Below are 18,847 nucleotides of genomic sequence, written 5' to 3' on the forward strand. Positions count from 1 at the left end.
AACTTTAGTTTAAGTGAATGGATCTTTATGATATTTTACCACAAGGTTCAATACCACAAAAGGAAGGTTGGGATTGATTTTGGGGGTTATGGTAATAACAGTAAAGGAATTAGGGGCCAAAAAGGGGCCAAAAATAAGCATTTTTGTAACTTCCAGACATAACTTGTGTGTTAGTGTATGGATCTCTCTGACATTGTACCACAAGGTTCCATATCACTAAAGGAATGCTGGGATTGATTTTGGGGGTAATTGCCTCCAAATTTTAGGAATTAGGGGCCAAAAAAGGGGCAAAAAACAAGCATTTTTCTAGTTTCATGACAATAACTTGTGTGTAAGTGTATGGATCTTTCTGAAATTGTACTACAAGGTTCCATATCACAAAGGGAAAGCTGGGTTTGAGTTTGGGGGTAATTGCCCTAAACGTTTAGGAATTTAGGGCCAAAAAGGGGCCAAAAAACACATTTTTTTCTAGTTTCCAGACAATAACTTGTGTTCAAGTGTATGGATCTCTCTGAAATTGTACTGCAAGGTACCATACCACAAAGGGAAGGCTGGGATTGAGTTTGGGGGTGATGAATCATAATGGGGGTTCAAAAAATTTTGGGGGGGGATTTATTTTTTTTTCCTTTTTTTTCTTTTTTTCCTTTTTTGTTTCTTTTAAAATTTTCCATTTTAAGTTGGTTATTTCTGATTTATATTTAAAATCAAATAATAATGATATGGTAGGAGATACACACCAAACAGGATGTGTAAATTATTATATAATAAGTATTGTGCAATAGCAAGAAATTTTCAATTGCACAGTATTGCACAATAGCAAGAAATCTTCAATTGCACAGTATTGCGCAATAGCAAGAAATCTTCAATTGCACAGTATTGCGCAATAGCAAGAAATATCCAATAGCACAATATTGCGCAATAGCAAGAAATTGTCAATTGTACAGTATTGCGCAATAGCAAGAAATATTTAATAGCACAGGATTGTGCAAAAGAAGATACTTCCTATAAATTGCTTATTTCTTGACCAATTTCAATGGGGTTTTATTCTTGATTTCATGGGGTTCTTTAATATGCTGAATCTAACCGTGTATTTAGTTTTTGGATTTTGGGCCCCGTTTTTAAATTGGTCCACATTGAGGTCCAAAGGGTCCAAAATTAAACTTTGTTTGATTTCATCAAAAATTGAATTATTGGGGTTCTTTGATATGCCGAATCTAACTGTGTATTTAGATTCTTAAATTTTGGTTCCGTTTTCAAATTGGTCTACATTAAGGTCCAAAGGGTCCAAAATTAAACTTAGTTTGATTTTAACAAAAATTGAATTCTTAGGGTTCTTTGATATGCTGAATCTAAACATGTATTTAGATTTTTGATTATGGGCCCAGTTTTCAAGTTGGTCCAAATCGGGGTCCAAAATTAAACTTTGTTTGATTTCAACAAAAATTGAATATATGGGGTTCTTTGATATGCTGAATCTAACCATGTATTTAGATTTTTGATTTTTGGGCCCCGTTATCAACTTTGTCCACATTGAGGTCAAAAGGGTCCAAAATTAAACTTTGTTTGATTTCATCAAAAATTGAATTATTGGGGTTCTTTGATATGCCGAATCTAACCGTGTATTTAGATTCTTAATTTTTGGTTCCGTTTTCAAATTGGTCTACATTAAGGTCCAAAGGGTCCAAAAGTAGACTTAGTTTGATTTTAACAAAAATTGAATTCTTAGGGTTCTTTGATATGCTGAATCTAAACATGTATTTAGATTTTTGATTATGGGCCCAGTTTTCAAGTTGGTCCAAATCGGGGTCCAAAATTAAACTTTGTTTGATTTCAACAAAAATTGAATATATGGGGTTCTTTGATATGCTGAATCTAACCATGTATTTAGATTTTTGATTTTTGGGCCCCGTTATCAACTTTGTCCACATTGAGGTGAAAAGGGTCCAAAATTAAACTTTGTTTGATTTCATCAAAAATTGAATTCTTGGGGTTCTTTGATATGCTGAATCTAACCATGTATTTAGATTTTGGATATTGGACCATAATAGGTGAATGTCCAATTTAAAATTTTTAAGTTCTTAGACCACATTCAATCTGTGTTAGAAACCTATGCTGTGTCAAATATTTAATCACAATCCAAATCCAAAGCTGTATCAAGCTTGAATGTTGTGTCCATACTTCCCCCAACTGTTCAGGGTTAGACCTCTGCGGTCGTATCAAGCTGCGCCCTGCGGAGCATTTTATTCATTTCTGTTCTCTAACTTATGTTTGCCTCAACCTAATGTTATGAAACTTATACACAATGCTTATTACCATAAAACTCAGATCAAGTTTGAATTTGGGTAGCATCACTTTTACCATTCTTGAGTTATGTCCCTTTATAACTTTATATGCAAGACGGGGCATCATCTGTGTCCCCATGGACACATTCCCTATTTATGTAATGTTAATTTTCAGGTTTCTTTGTGACAAAACCATAACGAAATAAATCCATGAATAATTCTCTCTGACTCTTTGATTGTATATAAGACATATGGATACTAAGACTTAATAGGTTTTGGCTGCAAAAAATGAAGGCTAACATTCCAAACATTTATTTCGTCCTTCTGTCTGTCCCATTTTTGTTTGAAAAGCAAGCTTGAGCGGGGGCATTCGTGTCCTCAGACACATTGTTCTTTTATTTTGCTATAAATTACACATAAAAGTATCCTGGATTTTGATTGGGAGATACCTAGTGTATTTTTCATGTATTTTATATAAGATGAATAGTGATCATATTTCACCATCATTGGGTTATAAGCACAACTTTTTTACATTTTCTGTCCTAGTATTTGCCAAATCTTGTATGCCTATTTTACCTTCAGAGAGATGTTTGATCATTTGTGTGCTTTATTAAATGTCTTCTTGGTAAGAACTTTCCTTTTCTAAGTGGCTCAGGAAATTTTACTTCCCTCAACTGGTATTTTACTTCCCTCAACTGGTATTTTACTTCCCTCAACTGAAATTTTACTTCCCTCAACTGGTATTTTACTTCCCTCAACTGGTATTTTTCTTCCCTCAACTGGTATTTTTTGAAAGCATCTGATCCAGAACCTGATATATCTGTTCGCTATTTCATATGATTACACATTGCTTCAAATAATTCAATCCAGTTTTGAAAAATTATCTGAAGTTTATTTGTTTTTTTAGTCATAATTTTGTTCAAAGTTGTTTTGTTTTCTTGTTATGAAAGCAAGTTAGATGATTTACAGTTCAATATTGTTGTGTGAATAATATAGAAAATGTATGACCAAAAATACTTGTGTTTACATCATCAGAAGATGAAAACACTTCAGAAACATATATAACCAAATAAACAAATAAGCATGTGATCATTTTGAATCAGGTTGAACCAAGATCTTTAAAATATTATTGGAAATGCCACCATAATATTTGTTATTAAAAAATTGCAACTCTGATAGTTTCTGTCCGTCCTTCCGTCTGTCCGCCATCCCATTTTCGTTACTGCACTCTTAACTTAAGTTTTCCTCATCCAAATGCTAAGAACCACAATACGCAGACAGAATTCGAATTTGGGCAGGTAGTCATTACCATTTGCATCCTCAGACACATTCTTTTTTTATTTCTACCTCCTTTTTTGTGGTAGGATTTTAAAACTTTACCTCATAGTGCACTTGTGGAAGCTAATTCTTTATATGAAATCTCTAATCAGTGTTAAATTTTGGATTTAAATTACCAACTGGAATACATTGGAACCTGTGGTAAAGAAGAGAGATGGTGCCTTAACTACAAGTACAATAGATATTTTTCCCAGTGGATAATATCTTCTTTTCCAAGGTTGAAAAAGTTGATGGTATGTATTTATTACCTGGATTACCTTAAGATTTATTTATATTTCAGCTTCAGTAACCTGTTCAGTTCCTCCAACAAGCCAAACAAGAAGCCATACCCAATGGCAACTGTCAAATACAATGCCCCTACGACACAAGTTCAACCTGTAGGGGACCCCAATAAGAGAACCAGGAAGACCTACAATCTTGGGGACAAAGCGAAAGCTTATGACTTCATGCAGGATGAATTGTAAGTAAATTTTGTTTTACAAATGTAAAGACATGTACAATGTTGTCAGTATTTTTTCCAGTATTTCATCTTCATGATCTTTGTAATTTATCACAGCGAACTAGCCATTTAATGCTTAGGTGTCATTTAGAAGAAAAGACATTCTTAAAAAATATATATTTCAGTATATGTTGTATTCATTGATATGCATTATACATGTATAAGTAAGAACATATGCTGTGCATCATTTTGTGTTGTCATTGTGCAATCATAGCATGCTTAAACTGTTAAATAGCACGACAAACTGAAGGTACACACACAAATGTAGTATGTTTCATTTAATACTATATTGTTTGATTTCATTTTATAACTTATGATAAAAATGCACTGGGTATGTAGAAACAAACTATTTGTCTCCCCTTTGACTAGAGAGACATAGATACGCCAATCTGTGATCAGCAACGGCATTAAATTTATTGTATTTATTTGAAATAATGTTGTTTAATGTATTAGAAAACAGAACACTGCAGATGATGGGTAAACATTTCCACAAATTATACATTTAAATGGTGTTAGCTTCACTATCTATAATGCCCTATTAGATGCTTTTCAGTATTTCATTCTTTATATATATGATAACTCTTTAAAAAAGAAATTGAATAATGCTTTGAATATTAATATTCAAGATGAACATGTAGTATCTTCCTTGCTGTACAACAATGCATCCATCTGTCTGAAAAGTTTTTTGATGCAAAGTGAGGGATACTGTTTCCAATTATAAAGAATGAAATGTGATGGAATTAATGCATACCATGTCTAATGAAAGATATTGTGACAAATTTAAATTTTTAATAAGCTTTTCAGAAACTTAAAACAAAAGTTTGTGACCACAAAAAAATCTTACATTTGTGAAATATTTATAAGAGGCAATCAAAGGGAAGCCACATCATTAGCCTGATGCATGTTAGAACATTTCTTTGTTTTTTGTCAATTTTGTTTTATTATATTTTGTCATTGTATATTCAGAAATTAATGACCAGATCTCCATCATATTATTGGAAACTTACTTGTGATTATGTGTGGCGTATGTCATGGTATCTCATTTGTAATATGCACTGTACATGCACTGATATCATATTAATGGTATAATGTGCACTACATTTACTAATGTCACAACTGCCACGATCATGATGATCATGTGTTAATAAATATCTGAATTATACAGTATATTTTAAAGTTCATGGATTTGTTTATGCATTTAACATATATTTTCTGAAGCTTGAAATAGATACAACTTACTTTAAATTATTATCCATGTACTCATAATAAAAAAAACATTCCTAGAAAGTTCACCATCCAATTGCTTTTAAAGAATTAATAGTTAGACACATTTATCATATATATTTTTTATTTTTTTAATGTAGAAATATATTTTTTTCTGTGAAAATGAAATTTCTTCTTTTAATTGGCATTTTTGTGAAAGCATGGGAGGGAAGGTTTTTAGGAATGTTTTTTATATGGTTGTACAGAAATGTGATAAATCTATGAGCTTTCATTATGTTTTCTTTTATGTTTTGCTTGTTGTAACCATTATGCATCTGAACTGCTTTATTTAGATCCAGTAAAATAGAGTCACTGTTAGAAGATCCTGTGTTAGCACATCAACATACAGTGTATGTCTAATATAATATTAATGACTTTAACATGCCAAATCTAGAGACAATCATTGTCTTATTCAATAATTTGAGGACAGAGTTTAATATACTGAGCAACAGAAGAACTGCACCACATCTTTGTAGACAGAGATGTCTTTCATTTTCCTATGTCAATTTTTATTGGGGATAAAGATTGCATTCATACAATCAAAACCCTTCTGCAGCTGGCTTCATAGTTTTCAATTTTCTAGACTTTATCACTACTTTTGAGATAGATAAAACATATTGCATCGAGCACAACATTCTAAAAATTCTATCCATGAAATTTATCAATGAACTTTATACTCAGATATTCAAGATGCAAAATGATTTGTATGTGAATAACCATACTTGTCAAGAAAATTACATGAATTGTGCATGGTGCATGAATCTAGGTCTGTTCTATCAATATCAATGATGTCATATTTGAAGTTAGAGTTATCTTAAGATTGATCTTTACTTTTGCTAATTTTGCCATTTACTCCTTGAAATGGTGTTACTTTACATTTATTATGATAACTTGGGTACTGTCTTCAGGTTTTGAATTTCTTTTTATATCAATTTGAATACACACATAAATTGAATTCTTAAATGAAAGGTACAAATGCCACTGATAGTTTGATATTCTTAAGGACTTTAAAAGTGTTTATTGTTTATTGTATAGATTACTGCATTCAATAAAAGTAGTTTTACTTATGGTTGCCCAATTTCATTGATCTTTCAGATGTTGTTGGTTGCATATATTAAAAAAAGCATTCTTCTTTAAGCAGACAATAAAAATCAATGGGAGTTTATTATTCATTTTTTTAACTGTATTTAGTTTGAAAATGATTTTCATGAATTAAATGAAATGTCTCATTAAGAATTCTGATATTTTTGGATTAAGATCAAATATATATATTTGCTCTGAATTTTGACCATTATATATTTACATTTCTTTGAAAACAAAATAAACAACAAAAGAATCTTTTTCAGAAATTGATTCTAACAATTAAAATTAAAAGTATAACATTTGAGTGCCATTTCATGTTTTATTTAAAGATTTTATTGCTTTAATGTTAAAAGCAATATTTTTTCAAAACATTTGTAGAATGTCAGAAAAAGCCAAAAAAGAAAGAGAAAAGGAAAGAATGGAGCAATACAAACAAGTGAGAGCCCATGTAAAGAAAGATGATGGTAGACTTCAAGCTTACGGTTGGAGTTTACCTGCCAAACTAACCAGTGTCTCCCGAGATGCTCCATCAAAAAGTCATGTACCAGTGCCTGTTCCAGTATACTGTAGACCCCTACTTGAGAGAGATGAGGGGCTAAAGGTATATTCTTACATCTGAATTATTGCTAAATTAATGTCACCTTCCTGGACAAAAATTAAATATATGAATAAAAGGAGATGTGGGATATACTTCAATGAAATAGCAGCACAAAGACACAAATAACCAAAAGACATTTAGCTGTCAAGTTACTGTCTTTACACAAATAAAATTGAGAATGGAAATGGGGAATGTGTCAAAGAGACAACAACCCGACCATAGAACAGACAACAGCAGAAGGTCACTAACAAATTCCCGCACCCGGAGGCGTCCTTCAGCTGGCCCCTAAACAAATATATATACTAGTTCAGTGATAATGAACGCCATACTAAACTCCAAATTGTAAACAAGAAACTAAAATTAAAAATAATACAAGACTAACAAAGGCTAGAGGCTCCTGACTTGGGACAGGCGCACAAATGCGGCGGGGTTAAACATGTTTTTGAGATCTCAACCCTCCCCCTATACCTCTAGCCAATGTAGAAAAGTAAACGCATAACAATACGCACATTAAAATTCAGTTCAAGAGAAGTCCGAGTCTGATGTCAGAAGATGTAACCAAAGAAAATAAACAAAATGACAATAATACATAAATAACAACAGACTACTAGCAGTTAACTGACATGCCAGCTCCAGACTTCAATTAAACTGATTGAAAGATTATGTCTTCATCATATGAATATCAGGCACAATCCTTCCCGTTAGGGGTTTAGTATCATACCATCATAACATATATGAGAAGAACATAACCCGTGTCATGCCAACAACTGGTTTTTATACGACCGCAAAAATTGAAATTTTTTGGTCGTATATTGGTATGACGTTGGCGTCGTCGTCGTCGTCGTCGTCGTCCGGCGTCGTCCGAAGACACATTGGTTTTCGCACACTCTAACTTTAGTTTAAGTGAATGGATCTCCATGAAATTTTACCATAAGGTTCAATACCATGAAAGGAAGGTTGGGATTGATTTTGGGGGTTATGGTACCAACAGTTAAGGAATTAGGGGCCAAAAAGGGGCCAAAAATAAGCATTTTTGTAACTTACAGACAATAACTTGTGTGTAAGTGTATGGATCTCTCTGACATTGTACCACAAGGTTCCATATCACAAAGGGAAGGCTGTAATTGATTTTGGGGGTAATTGCCTCAACATTTTAGGAATTAGGGGCCAAAAAAGGGGCAAAAAACAAGCATTTTTCTAGTTTCATGACAATAACTTGTGTGTAAGTGTTTGGATATTTCTGAAATTGTACTACAAGGTTCCATACCACAAAGGGAAAGCTGGAATTGAGTTTGGGGGTAATTGCCCAAAACGTTTAGGAATTGGGGGCCAAAAAGGGGCCAAAAATAAGCATTTTTCTAGTTTCCAGACAATAACTTGTGTTCAAGTGTATGGATCTCTCTGAAATTGTACTGCAAGGTACCATACCACAAAGGGAAGGCTGGGATTGAGTTTGGGGGTGATGAATCATAAGGGGGTTCAAAAAATTGGGGGGGGATTTTTTTTTTTTCTTTTTTTTTCTTTTTTTCCTTTTTTTTTCTTTTAAAATTTTCCATTTTAAGTTGGTTATTTCTGATTAATATTTAAAAGCAAATAATAATGATATGGTTGGAGATACACACCAAACAGGATGTGTAAATTATTATATAATAAGTATTGTGCAATAGCAAGAAATTTTCAATTGCACAGTATTGCACAATTGCAAGAAATCTTCAATTGCACAGTATTGCGCAATAGCAAGAAATCTTCAATTGCACAGTATTGCGCAATAGCAAGAAATATCCAATAGCACAATATTGCGCAATAGCAAGAAATTGTCAATTGTACAGTATTGCACAATAGCAAGAAATATTCAATTGCACAGTATTGTGCAAAAGAAGATACTTGTATAAATTGCTTATTTCTTGATCAATTTCAATGGGGTTTTATTCTTGAATTCTTGGGGTTCTTTAATATGCTGAATCTAACCGTGTATTAAGTTTTTGGAATTTCGGCCCCGTTTTTAAATTCGTCCACATTGAGGTCCAAAGGGTCCAAAATTTAACTTTGTTTGATTTCATCAAAAATTGAATTATTGGGGTTCTTTGATATGCCGAATCTAACTGTGTATTTAGATTCTTAATTTTTGGTTCTGTTTTCAAATTGGTCTACATTAAGGTCAAAAGGGTCCAAAATTAAACTTAGTTTGATTTTAACAAAAATTGAATTTTTAGGGTTCTTTGATATGCTGAATCTAAACATGTATTTAGATTTTTGATTATGGGCCCAGTTTTCAAGTTGGTCCAAATCGGGGTCCAAAATTAAACTTTGTTTGATTTCAACAAAAATTGAATAGATGGGTTTCTTTGATATGCTGAATCTAACCATGTATTTAGATTTTTGATTTTTGGGCCCCGTTATCAACTTTGTCCACATTGAGGTCAAAAGGGTCCAAAATTAAACTTTGTTTGATTTCATCAAAAATTGAATTCTTGGGGTTCTTTGATATGCTGAATCTAACCATGTATTTAGATTTTTTATTTGTGGACCCGCTATCAAATTGGTTCATATTGAGGTCAAAAGGGTCCAAAATTAAACTTTGTTTGATTTCATCAAAAATTGAATTCTTGGGGTTCTTTGATATGCCAAATCTAACCGTGTATTTAGATTTTTAATTTTGGGTCCCGTTTTTAAATTGGTCTACATTAAGGTCCAAAGGGTCCAAAATTAAACTTAGTTTGATTTTAACAAAAATTGAATTCTTGGGGTTCTTTGATATGCTGAATCTAAACATGTGTTTAGATTTTTGATTATGGGCCCAGTTTTCAAGTTGGTCCAAGTTGGTGTCCAAAATTAAACTTTGTTTGATTTCAACAAAAATTGAATATATGGGGTTCTTTGATATGCTGAATCTAAACATGTATTTAGATTTTAGATTTTTGGCCCAGTTTTCAAGTTGGTCCAAATTGGGGTCCAAAATTAAACTTTGTTTGATTTCAACAAAAATTGAATATATGGGGTTCTTTGATATGCTGAATCTTACCATGTATTTAGATTTTTTATTTGTGGGCCCGCTATCAAATTGGTTCATATTGAGGTCAAAAGGGTCCAAAATTAAACTTTGTTTGATTTCATCAAAAATTTAATTATTGGGGTTCTTTGATATGCCAAATCTAACCGTGTATTTAGATTTTTAATTTTGGGTCCCGTTTTTTAAATTGGTCTACATTAAGGTCCAAAGGGTCCAAAATTAAACAGTTTGATTTTAACAAAAATTGAATTTTTGGGGTTCTTTGATATGCTGAATCTAAACATGTGTTTAGATTTTTGATTATGGGACCAGTTTTCAAGTTGGTCCAAGTTGGGGTCCAAAATTAAACTTTGTTTGATTTCAACAAAAATTGAATATATGGGGTTCTTTGATATGCTGAATCTAAACATGTATTTAGATTTTAGATTTTTGGCCCAGTTTTCAAGTTGGTCCAAATTGGGGTCCAAAATTAAACTTTGTTTGATTTCAACAAAAATTGAATATATGGGGTTCTTTGATATGCTGAATCTTACCATGTATTTAGATTTTTATTTTGTGGGCCCGCTATCAAATTGGTTCATATTGAGGTCAAAAGGGTCCAAAATTAAACTTTGTTTGATTTCATCAAAAATTGAATTATTGGGGTTCTTTGATATGCCAAATCTAACCGTGTTTTTAGATTTTTAATTTTGGGTCCCGTTTTTTAAATTGGTCTACATTAAGGTCCAAAGGGTCCAAAATTAAACTTAGTTTGATTTTAACAAAAATTGAATTCTTGGGGTACTTTGATATGCTGAATCTAAACATGTGTTAAGATTTTTGATTATGGGACCAGTTTTCAAGTTTGTCCAAGTTGGGGTCCAAAATTAAACTTTGTTTGATTTCAACAAAAATTGAATATATGGGGTTCTTTGATATGCTGAATCTAGCCATGTATTTTGATTTTGGACATTGGACCATAATAGGTAAGTTAAAAAAATTGAAGTTCTTAGACCACATTCTTTCTGTGTCAGAAACCTATGCTGTGTCAAATATTTAATCACAATCCAAATTCAGAGCTGTATCAAGCTTGAATGTTGTGTCCATACTTGCCCCAACTGTTCAGGGTTCGACCTCTGCGGTCGTATCAAGCTGCGCCCAGCGAAGCATTTTATTAAATAAATGTGTTTAGTGCTGATGCAAAGACCCTATAAGTGAATCAATATTAACGCCAAAATATGCAATCTTTAATGACCTGACAACAGTATCGTAACTATATCCCTTCTTAATAAGTCTATTTAAAGGTTTTGTTAGCTTCAGAGGTGAATACTGACATTTTTGTGCTTTATAAAGAATATTTCCATAAAAAATTGGATGTGAAATACCTGAACGTATAAGAAGTCTGCATGTTGAGCTATATTTACGAATGATGTCCTTATACCGATGATAAAATTTAGTAAATGTTTTGACTAGTTTGTGATATCGAAAACCCTGGTGTAATAATTTTTCAGTAATACATAAATTTCTCTCGTTAAAATCTAAAACATTGTTACATACACGAGCGAATCGTACAAGTTGAGATATATAAACACCGTAAGATGGTGACAAGGGAAAATAATTAACGATAGGAAATGAAAAATCATCTCTTTTATCATATATTTTAGTATTAAGCTTTCCATTAATGATATAGATATCAAGATCGAGGAAAGGGCAGTGGTCATTGTTAGTATTAGCTTTATTTAAAGTAAGTTCAACAGGATAAATTTCTTTAGTATACATACTGAAGTCGTCATTATTGAGAGCCAAAATATCATCCAAATATCTGAAAGTATTATTAAATTTGTGTATCAGATGTTGTTTCGATGGGTCTTTGCTCATTTTTGTCATAAATTGTAACTCATAGCAATACAAAAAAAGGGTCCGCAATAAGTGGTGCACAGTTAGTCCCCATTGGAATTCCGATAACCTGATGATATATGGAATCTCCAAAGCGAACAAAAATGTTATCTAGTAAAAATTCAAGGGCATATATAGTATCAAAGCATGTCCAATTGACATAGTTTTTTTGTTTATTGCTACTAAAAAATGACCTAAAAGAGTTTGAACATATATATTCACATTCTGACTTTTTAAATGCCCATTTAATTAGGTGTGTGAATTTTTTCTTAATGAGAATGTGAGGCAATGTGGTATATAGGGTAGAAAAATCAAAACTTTGAACAGATTCAAAATCGCCAATATATGCATGTAATTTATCAAATACTTCCAACGAGTTCTTGACACTCCAAAAGTAATTAATTCCACTATTTTCGAAGGCCTTATTTGAACAATTTATTATCAGGTTTTTGATTGTACCAAGTGTACTGGTAAGAAGAATAGACAATTTAGTAGTGGAACAATGGCTTGAAGACGAAATGAATATATATTTGTAAGGTGTTTTATGTAGCTTCGGAAGCCAATACATAGTTGGGACTTTCATTTTATTTGGTTCTGCTTGTAAAGCGGTAGCTAAAAGTTTATGTTTGTTACAGATGTCGTTTTCTGAAAATGGAGTCAGTTGGAATGTTGGTGAATTGGTGATTTCTTTTTTCAGAACCTCAATGTAAAATTTACGTCAAACAATAATAATATTATTAGCAGCTTTATCGGCCGGGACAAAAACAAATTCCTTGGCTAGTTCTTTTAGTTTATGTTTGATACGAGAAATAGGTTTATTGTGGTTATTGTTAAGAGTAAAATGTTCTTTAAAATGTTGAATACGTATATCAACTATGTTCATTACTGAATTAAAAAAAGAGTCCAAAGATTTTTTGTCAGCTTTTTCCCGTTTTATCCATTTCAAACAGTAAGTATGGAGTGAGTCGTGGATGATATTACGACACTCATTCCAATTAATAATTGACGGGGGACGATATTTAGGTCCTTTACTGAGGAATGATTTTAACTCTCGGTCTTGAACGATGTTAAGATCTCCTGTTATAACATGGGAAATGGGTCCATAAATGTATTCGGAATTACTGCAATTACATGAAGTAGGTGTATTTTCACTGATATTAACATCTTTACACAATTGGCTATAATTAAACACAAATTTCTGGGTAGATTTCTTGTAAATATAACAAATAAGAGGGAGCTCAGTATTATCAAAATATCCCGGAATTTGTTCTTTAACTGAATGGTCGTTAAAAATACCGGCAATATTTACAAAATCAAAACCATTATTGACATACTTTATTTTAATAAACTGTTTTTTATGATCTTCAGGGTGATCAATTTTGGGAAACAGTTTAGAATAACAATATGCCATTATAATTTGAACGATTTCATACTTAGGACTGCTATATGAAATTGTGTTGCAATCCTCTAAAATTTTATTTAACTTATTAACCGGTAATGAACAGAGCTTTGTTAACAGATAATGTCTGCCGTTGTTTTTTGAAATAGAAATTAGGTCCGAAATATTGGTATGATTGGTCCGAAATTTTCTTTGATTGTGATTTTTTCTACAACCATGAGAACGGTTTTTACGAACAGTTTTAGAAACTATATCCAAAATGTTAACAGAATCGGTTCTTGATATATTACCAATTCCCATGATATTATCATTAAGACCGAGAGGGTAGACTGTCTGTAATTTTTTAATCCAATTTAATTCAATTATTTTCCGTGATCGTACAAACTTTGAATGAGATTCACCAGGCTGCTTATTTACTACTTCTAAAGGTTGAACTGCTAAATATTTAATAGGATGATTGTGCTTCTTAAGATGTTGATAAATGATACTTTTGAATTTATTGGGTCTTTTAAAACGATACAGATGTTCTTGAGTGCGTTAAGTTAAATATCGTCCAGTTTCACCTACGTACTGAATACCGCATCCCGGTTTGTTTCATGTGAGTAAATAAATAATACTGTTTTTCAAGTTATATCAGTTTCAAAATTTAAAGAAAATGTGCAACCATTAAACGTGGACCTTACCGTATTGTTGGTGAAAAGACGGGGACATGTAAGTCATTTTTTGGCATGACACTTATCGATAGAAGGGTAACCACGATTTTTATTGTTAAAAATGTTAACGATGGTAGTATTTTTATTTAAGCGATTTTGAAGATTGAGACGTGTAGATACCCTTTGAAAGAGTTTAGTATTTAATATTTTTCCATTTCTAAGCTTCATATTTGTTTTTTGTTTGTGAATTATATTAGAAAGGAGCAAAGACTGGCGTCCAGAATAAGAACCAGCATACAATGAATTAAATTATGTAAAAATGATAAATCTGTTCGGCTAAAGATGTCAAACGCTATCCGTATTAATTACCCAAAAAAGAAAGGGTATATCAGGGTAGCGACTGACGTCTGACTAAATAGTAGAATGGGGCTGAATATTGAAATACTACTTTTTGATAAATATTCCTAAAGTAATGAACTAGAGAAGTTCTCGCTCGGACACACACTCCATAATCTAGTATATTATAAGAGCATAAACCTGAAGCACAGGGAGGCACTCTACTGTCTCCACACGGCACTAAAGACAAAACATGATTCTATACAAAGACACAAATAACCAAAAGACACCTACCTGTCAAGATACAGTCTTTACACAAAACATGATTCTATACAAAGACAAATAACCAAAAGACACCTACCTGTCAAGATACAGTCTTTACACAAAACATGATTCTATACAAAGACACAAATAACCAAAAGACACTTACCTGTCAAGATACAGTCTTTACACAAAACATGATTCTATACAAAGACACAAATAACCAAAAGACATCTAGCTGTCAAGTTACAGTCTTTACACAAAACATGATTCTATACAAAGATACAAATAACCAAAAGACACCGACCTGTCAAGATACAGTCTTTAAACAAAACATGGTTCTATACAAAGACACAAATAACCAAAAGACACCAACCTGTCAAGTAACAGTCTTTACACAAAACATGATTCTATACAAAGACACAAATAACCAAAAGACACCGACCTGTCAAGATACAGTCTTTAAACAAAACATGGTTCTATACAAAGACACAAATAACCAAAAGACATCTACCTGTCAAGATACAGTCTTTACACAAAACATGATTCTATACAAAGACACAAATAACCAAAAGACATCTAGCTGTCAAGTTACAGTCTTTACACAAAACATGATTCTATACAAAGACACAAATAACCAAAAGACATCTACCTGTCAAGATCAGGGCTTCCAAAACGGTCATATATTCCGGACTTGACCGAAACTTTCATAAAAAGACCGGCTGCTCTCAGCCTCAAACGGTCAAATAGAATTGGTGTGCCACATTTTGTTATTCAAGGCATTTTCATGAAACGGTCATTTCAATTTTTACCAACTATCGATCGATAAAAATGTCCGTTTGGGGCTTTGGGCATGTCCGTATAATTGTGGCAATCTATTTCACAAAGATATTTCGGTCATAATTGGGTTTAATAAAACAGAAGCAGCATATTTCAGATACTTTGAAGTGTCTCAGTTAGTCTAATCCTCTGGGTACATAAATGTACGGCTTGGTCTTTAGCTTGTGTACATCAATAAAAAGTAGAAAAAACACGTTTTCTTTTATTTAAATAACAACAAGCTGTCAAACAATTATCCCTTCAATAAGTTATATTGAAGCCATAAATCATTCACTGATTACAGGTTTGTTACCTTTGATGAGGTGTCCTTAGCTTATCTTTATCAATAGAATTAATGATGCATAACAATGTACATAAAGGTAATCCGGTAAACGAGGTCAAACATGTAAGCGTGAATGGAACAACATCCTATTTAATTACGCTTTATAGATATTATTTTAAATGAGCATTCAGTTTTAAAAGTATCCTGATATTTAAAAGTTATTCTTCAAATAAGGATATTTATAAATGAATAAGTATGATATATATTATTTTATTTAACACTGTACATCGTGTTAAATACTGGGGTACTCTCAAGGGGAAAATTTACTAAAATATATAGGAAAAACCAATGGACAAATTTCAGTCAATAAATGATTTAACTAAGTTAAATGGTGCCGTGATCACTTCTAAATTATATCAAGAGAACAATGCCTGCTCCGAATTTATTCAGACAATTTCCGATGTTATAGAGAAAGAGGTGATGTCCGACGTAAAGTTAAGTCCCGCCGTGGGAATTATGATCGACTAAGGTGTAGTCTAGGTATTGACGCTTTAGATCAACTTATGAGGATAAGCTTAGTAGGTGTAGATGTTAAAGACTTTGACCCTGTTCCTGCTATCCGCAAATGGCAATCCGTTCGTAACCGCCATGTTTATCAGAACAATGCATTTAGCAAGCTCATGAATGTAAAATCTTTAATTAGACTAAATGAACTCTAATCTTGTGCTGTGATCTGTGCTTCTTTTCAATGTGCTCATTGTAATATTTATTGCGTGTGTTTGTCAGCATTGTGCTCTTCTGACATTTTATTGTTGTTATATGCTTACATAAAATATCATGTTGTTATTCATTAAATTATTTATCAACTGAGTATGTTTTTATTTATTCCTTATTTTCTAAATCAGGTTGGGAAATTGTACAAAGAAAAATGTTATCACTGTTCAGTAGATTTTACACGGTTTAAAACAATATCCTTCATCGGGCCTCCTCAATGTTATCTATAAATACCGCATCAGTTGTAAAAGTCACGTGGTCAGGTAATCAATACACAAAAAGAAAAGTATCACGTGTATTGATGATCAAGTTGTACTGCAATTAAAGCCAACATCAACAGTTTCAAATAAGATGGCCTTAATTTACAAAGTGTTAAGTACTCACAGAGAGAAGATAGATTATATAAACAGAAACAAAAACATGAGAACAGTCAGGTACTGAAGCTGATTGATGCAATGATGGTTACTGTATTACGATACACAGAAAAATGACACAATACCGAGGATAATATTTTATTTATTTTTAGAATGAAGAAAACAAAACAGTTATAAATAATTTTATTGCATATAACACTACTAATTATTTAGACACCTATATCAATTTATGCATCCTCTCAGTTACATTTAAGTATCCAGCTGATCATTGACCGTCAAAAGTATTTCTTTGAAAAATGTCCGGCTGTCATCAGGAAATTTTGGAAGCCCTGGTCAAGATACAGTCTTTACACAAAACATGATTCTATACAAAGACACAAATAACCAAAAGACACCTACCTGTCAAGATACAGTCTTTACACAAAACATGATTCTATACAAAGACACAAATAACCAAAAGACATCTAGCTGTCAAGTTACAGTCTTTACACAAAACATGATTCTATACAAAGACACAAATAACCAAAAGACACCGACCTGTCAAGATACAGTCTTTAAACAAAACATGGTTCTATACAAAGACACAAATAACCAAAAGACACCGACCTGTCAAGTTACAGTCTTTACACAAAACATGATTCTATACAAAGACACAAATAACCAAAAGACACCGACCTGTCAAGATACAGTCTTTAAACAAAACATGGTTCTATACAAAGACACAAATAACCAAAAGACATCTACCTGTCAAGATACAGTCTTTACACAAAACATGGTTCTATACAAAGACACAAAAAGCCAAAATACATCTACCTGTCAAGATACAGTCTTTAAACAAAACATAATTCTATACAAAGATTATACAAAGTATTTTAACAGTTATCATTTTTTGCTTGGACAAAGACGTCTGTGGAATTTTTTTGTCTTGGAAAAAAAGAAAGTTCTGCTGTATGAAAAATATTATATTTGAAATGTAAGTTCTACAAATATATTGAAATATTATGGTGTTGATTGGTAAAAAGTGTTTTAATTCATAGTATAGGAAAAGCCAGATGATTTGCAGAATATTAAGAAAATTTGAAAGCATGAGGCAAATTTCCTCAAGAAAAGTTGAAATGTGACGCTGTAAATAGAAATATGATGTTTGCTATAAAAATGTTAAAAATTAAATTATATAAAGAAAATGAATGATTGCAATATGACAATTTCATAATTTTCTGTTTAGATATGGTGTGCAGCAGGGGTAAACTTGACTGGAGGGAGGACCAGAGATGGAGGGTCTATTGTAGGGGCCAGTGTATTCTACTCAGACCCTGGTGACTTTGATCAGGAAACCAAGAAGGAGATTACCAAAGATGACGTTGAAAAACTGAACCATGAACTTAAGGTAAAATATAGAACAATGATAAACAATTGCATAAAAAGTGTGATGGCTTGTAGAGGTGTAGGTTAGACACAGTGCATGGTACGGGGTAAAGTTTTATGAAAAATAAAGTTTCAAATAACATAGGCAGATTCAGGAAAAACAGCAATGCCACAGACAACCAAGAATTTAATAATGCTAAGATACTAAAAACAAAAGAGACAGACTTCCTTACTTGAGAATGATGAACATTTCCTGCTTAATTGTCCTCTGTCAATCATTGGTAAATGCTGTAAGGGACCATTTGCAACTCATTTTAGACCCTTAATGTATTATGGTTAATTACCATAGCTATCATCAATTATGACCCAAAAATTACCAAAAACAAACTACAAAATATTCAATGTAAAATTTCTTCAAAAGAAACGCAATACAGCACTAATTTCAATATAAGAATAAAAAGATGTGGTATGATTGCCAATGAGACAAATCTCCAGCACACCATACCTAAGGAAAATTATACTGACCTGACTTTCTGATTGGTAATATTGTTTGGTGAGCCGTAAGTAGTTAGAAGATTTGCAGGTTTCTTCCCATTTGGTCACATATTTCTCACATAGATTGAATAGTAAATATT

At 32.3% G+C, this 18,847-nt stretch overlaps 1 protein-coding gene across 14 annotated transcripts in view; it reads left to right on the forward strand.

Moving 5' to 3' along the window:
• LOC127714107 (C-Jun-amino-terminal kinase-interacting protein 4-like) overlaps positions 1–18,847 on the forward strand; it is a 117,646-nt gene that overhangs the window by 46,901 nt on the left and 51,898 nt on the right. For 10 of the 14 annotated variants that reach the window (XM_052220069.1, XM_052220072.1, XM_052220070.1 and 7 more), the window contains 5 exons: positions 3,901–4,080; positions 4,573–4,596; positions 5,676–5,732; positions 6,844–7,066; positions 18,073–18,234. In XM_052220069.1, the coding sequence (XP_052076029.1) occupies positions 3,901–4,080; positions 4,573–4,596; positions 5,676–5,732; positions 6,844–7,066; positions 18,073–18,234 (646 nt within the window). The remainder of the gene's footprint in view (positions 1–3,900; positions 4,081–4,572; positions 4,597–5,675; positions 5,733–6,843; positions 7,067–18,072; positions 18,235–18,847) is intronic. The other 4 variants (XM_052220080.1, XM_052220082.1, XM_052220077.1 and 1 more) reach the window with 3 other exon arrangements.

Source organism: Mytilus californianus, unplaced genomic scaffold (assembly GCF_021869535.1).
Source record: "Mytilus californianus isolate M0D057914Y unplaced genomic scaffold, xbMytCali1.0.p SCAF_9, whole genome shotgun sequence".
NCBI lineage: Eukaryota > Metazoa > Mollusca > Bivalvia > Mytilida > Mytilidae > Mytilus > Mytilus californianus.